Consider the following 5,410-nt stretch of genomic DNA (forward strand, 5'->3'; position numbering starts at 1 on the left):
GAACCTCAGGGTTTTCAGGATGACCCAGAGTAAGAACCACCTCTGCTGATGGATACTGAGAGCAGATAAACCAATTTAGCTCATTTATTACCAAGAAGATGAGATTGCAGTAATACAGAGTCTGGGGCTCGGACTGTGAATGGGTTATTTATTTATTAATAAGTAGGGCTGCATGTAATCTACTTTGAATTTGAACATCAGTCATTCACTAAGTGAAACCCCCAGTTCCTGAAATATCTTTGGGTATTTTGATGATGCTTTCAGGTACTGTATGACTTTTCTTTCTTCTGCTGAACTCAAAAGAACATATTTTGAAGAATGTTGGTAAACAACCTCTTGCTGGTCCCCAATGACTTCCATACTAGTCAATGGCAACCAGCAACTGTTTGGCTATCAACATTCTTCAAAATGTCTTCTTGTGTGTTCAGCAGAAGAAAGATGTTCATACAGGTTTGAAACAACTTAAGGGTAAGTAAATGATGGCAGAATTTTTGGGTAAACTATCTATTAACTATAGCTGTATTTAAATCCATTCTGTGAAATTCTGCAATTTCCTAAAACAATCAGTGTAGAAAACGTCAAACAAAATTCTTTAAAAAAAAAAAAATGCTATTAAAGCATTATCAACAGTGCATCCCGCATAATGCTGATTACCACAGAGAATAATTGACCCCGGGTTTTGCTCAAAGTCAGAAATTGTGGTTAGAGTCAAGGCACTTAAAATGCAAAGTAATCTGGGTCAGTGTTCTCAAGGTTTTAAAAGGTTAAATATAAGTGGTTTGACACAAATACAAGCTTTATAGGATTTATTTTCCAAGCTGTTCTTTTTTTAAGTTGGAATACTTTTTTTAGATCAACCTCTGTTTATGGATTAAAGAATTGTTGTGTAGTTAAGTGTATTTATGCAACTTTGGAGCTCCCTACAGTTAAGTCGTATATAGTATATCACTGTTGTAATTACAGTGGATAGCTATGAGTTAAACTGTCTGCCCTTTTGATGGAATTCCGTACCCGCTTATCAAACTTACATGCTCCTAGAACAGATGTTTGAGGAGGAATGTGGAAAAGAAACCGAAATCATTCGCCATATTATAAGTGTACTATCAGAATGATTTAGAAACTGATATTTCAAGGTAAAAATGTACATACGGCATGTAGAAGCTTTAATTTTGAGGTGAAAACCAAAATAAACACATTTAGATTAATGCTTTATCTAGTTTTTGTGTTAATTTAATATTTTGTATTTGCTGTAAGACCAGCAAAATGTTACTTGCAGTTGTGTGGCACTAATTAGTGAGACAAAGTCATTGGTTGTGAAACACGTTTGATAACCAACTCTGTTTATTCCGTTATCTGTATTAAATCAGAGGGTGAACACCAGTGCATTCAGCTTTAATTATCTGTCTCATGGTAGTAGCTGGAAGTCCTGATTTAGGTTCTAATATGATCGCCTTAAATGTGGTTGAGCAGTCTTATGCAATAAAATGTGAGAAAAGTGATGGATCTGGATGTGTTGTTGTTGTTGTTATTATTAGTATTAGTATTAATGGTTCAACAGGGCTGTTAAGGAATGCTGTGTAGAGTATCCCTGTTGAGTTTTCCTTAATATTCTGAAAAGAACATTTAAAACATTTACTTAAAGGTATAAGCTAAAATTTAAAATTTTACAGGAACAGTTTTTTAAAATTTCTTTTCAATTTATAAAAAAAAATATTATTAAACCATGTCTATCTATATGGCTCTCTTTTTGGGCACTCATTTCATTGTAATAAAAGTGAATGGGGACTATGGTTGTCAAATGATTAAAAACTCATAAAAGTAGTTGTGTTACAGTATATAAATGAGTTGAAGTCGTTGGAAGGCTTTGTGTGAGGTGACAGGAATAACACTTTGATAACACCGATATAACAAAGGAATAACACAGTAATAACACAGAAATAGTTTAGTAATAACACAGGAATACACAGTAATAACTCAGGATTAACTCAGTAATAACACAGGAATAACACTGGATTAACACAGGAATAACACAGTAATAATTCAGTAATAAGACAGGAATAACAAAGTAATAACAGGAATAACAAAGTAATAACAGTAATAACACAGTATCAACAGAAATAACTCAAGAATAACACATTAATAACAGGATTAATTCAGTAATTACACAGTAATAACACAGGAATAACACAGTAATAACACACGGATAACACAGTAATAACACACGGATAACACAGTAATAACACATTAATAACAGGATTAATTCAGTAATTACACAGTAATAACACAGGAATAACACAGTAATAACACATTAATAACAGGATTAATTCAGTAATTACACAGTAATAACACAGGAATAACAGTAATAACACATTAATAGAGGAATAACACAGGATTAACTCAGTAATAACACAGTAATAACACACGAATAACACAGTAATAACACAGGAATAACACAGTAATAACACATTAATAACAGAGGAATAACACAGGATTAATTCAGTAATAACACAGTAATAACAGTAATAACACATGAATAACACAGGAATAACACAGTAATAACACATTAATAACAGAGGAATAACACAGGATTAATTCAGTAATAACACAGTAATAACAGTAATAACACATGAATAACACAGGAATAACACAGTAATAACACATTAATAACAGAGGAATAACACAGGATTAATTCAGTAATAACACAGTAATAACAGTAATAACACATGAATAACACAGGAATAACACAGTAATAACACATTAATAACAGAGGAATAACACAGGATTAATTCAGTAATAACACAGTAATAACAGTAATAACACATGAATAACACAGGAATAACACAGTAATAACACATTAATAACAGAGGAATAACACAGGATTAATTCAGTAATAACACAGTAATAACAGTAATAACACATGAATAACACAGGAATAACACAGTAATAACACATTAATAACAGAGGAATAACACAGGATTAATTCAGTAATAACACAGTAATAACAGTAATAACACATGAATAACACAGGAATAACACAGTAATAACACATTAATAACAGAGGAATAACACAGGATTAATTCAGTAATAACACAGTAATAACAGTAATAACACATGAATAACACAGGAATAACACAGTAATAACACATTAATAACAGAGGAATAACACAGGATTAATTCAGTAATAACACAGTAATAACAGTAATAACACATGAATAACACAGGAATAACACAGTAATAACACATTAATAACAGAGGAATAACACAGGATTAATTCAGTAATAACACAGTAATAACAGTAATAACACATGAATAACACAGGAATAACACAGTAATAACACATTAATAACAGAGGAATAACACAGGATTAATTCAGTAATAACACAGTAATAACAGTAATAACACATGAATAACACAGGAATAACACAGTAATAACACATTAATAACAGAGGAATAACACAGGATTAATTCAGTAATAACACAGTAATAACAGTAATAACACATGAATAACACAGGAATAACACAGTAATAACACATTAATAACAGAGGAATAACACAGGATTAATTCAGTAATAACACAGTAATAACAGTAATAACACATGAATAACACAGGAATAACACAGTAATAACACATTAATAACAGAGGAATAACACAGGATTAATTCAGTAATAACACAGTAATAACAGTAATAACACATGAATAACACAGGAATAACACAGTAATAACACATTAATAACAGAGGAATAACACAGGATTAATTCAGTAATAACACAGTAATAACAGTAATAACACATGAATAACACAGGAATAACACAGTAATAACACATTAATAACAGAGGAATAACACAGGATTAATTCAGTAATAACACAGTAATAACAGTAATAACACATGAATAACACAGGAATAACACAGTAATAACACATTAATAACAGAGGAATAACACAGGATTAATTCAGTAATAACACAGTAATAACAGTAATAACACATGAATAACACAGGAATAACACAGTAATAACACATTAATAACAGAGGAATAACACAGGATTAATTCAGTAATAACACAGTAATAACAGTAATAACACATGAATAACACAGGAATAACACAGTAATAACACATTAATAACAGAGGAATAACACAGGATTAATTCAGTAATAACACAGTAATAACAGTAATAACACATGAATAACACAGGAATAACACAGTAATAACACATTAATAACAGAGGAATAACACAGGATTAATTCAGTAATAACACAGTAATAACAGTAATAACACATGAATAACACAGGAATAACACAGTAATAACACATTAATAACAGAGGAATAACACAGGATTAATTCAGTAATAACACAGTAATAACAGTAATAACACATGAATAACACAGGAATAACACAGTAATAACACATTAATAACAGAGGAATAACACAGGATTAATTCAGTAATAACACAGTAATAACAGTAATAACACATGAATAACACAGGAATAACACAGTAATAACACATTAATAACAGAGGAATAACACAGGATTAATTCAGTAATAACACAGTAATAACAGTAATAACACATGAATAACACAGGAATAACACAGTAATAACACATTAATAACAGAGGAATAACACAGGATTAATTCAGTAATAACACAGTAATAACACATGATTAACACAGTAATAACACAGTAATAACACATTAATAACACAGTAATAACACATAAATAACACACGAATAACACAGTAATAACACAGTAATAACAAAGTAATAACAGTAATAACACATGATTAACACAGTAATAACACAGTAATAACACATGAATAACACACGAATAACACAGTAATAACACAGTAATAACAGAGGAATAACAGGATTAATTCAGTACTAACACAGTAATAACACATGAATAACACAGTAATAACACAGGAATAACAGTAATAACACAGTAATAACACATTAATAACAGAGGAATAACAAAGGATTAATTCAGTAATAACACGTTAATAACACAGTAATAACATATGAATAACACAGTAATAACACAGTAATAAAACATGAATAACACAGTAAACACAGGAATAACACAGTAATAACACAGGAATAACACAGTAATAACACAGTAATAACAGTAATAACACAGTAATAACACAGTAATAACACAGTAATAACACAGGAATAACACAGCAATAACAGTAATAAACACAGGCATAACACAGGAGTAACACAGTAATACACGAATAACACAGTAATAACACAGGAATAGCACAGGAATAACACAGTAATAAGAGTAATAACACATGAATAACACAGTAATAACACATTAATAACAGAGGAATAACACAGAATTAATTCAGTAATAACACAGTAATAACACAGTAATAACACATGAATAACACACGAATAACAGTAATAACACAGGA

At 30.1% G+C, this 5,410-nt stretch overlaps 1 protein-coding gene across 1 annotated transcript in view; it reads left to right on the forward strand.

Annotated features, from left to right (window-relative positions):
• Positions 1–1,430, forward strand: part of LOC107594944 (dynactin subunit 4-like) — an 11,091-nt gene extending 9,661 nt beyond the window's left edge. The window contains exon 12 of the mRNA XM_016285174.1: positions 1,368–1,430. Coding sequence (XP_016140660.1) covers positions 1,368–1,430 — 63 coding nt within the window. The remainder of the gene's footprint in view (positions 1–1,367) is intronic.
• The last annotated feature ends 3,980 nt before the right edge of the window (positions 1,431–5,410 follow it).

The sequence above is a fragment of the Sinocyclocheilus grahami genome, unplaced genomic scaffold, assembly GCF_001515645.1.
Source record: "Sinocyclocheilus grahami isolate Dianchi unplaced genomic scaffold, SAMN03320097.WGS_v1.1 scaffold193.1, whole genome shotgun sequence".
NCBI lineage: Eukaryota > Metazoa > Chordata > Actinopteri > Cypriniformes > Cyprinidae > Sinocyclocheilus > Sinocyclocheilus grahami.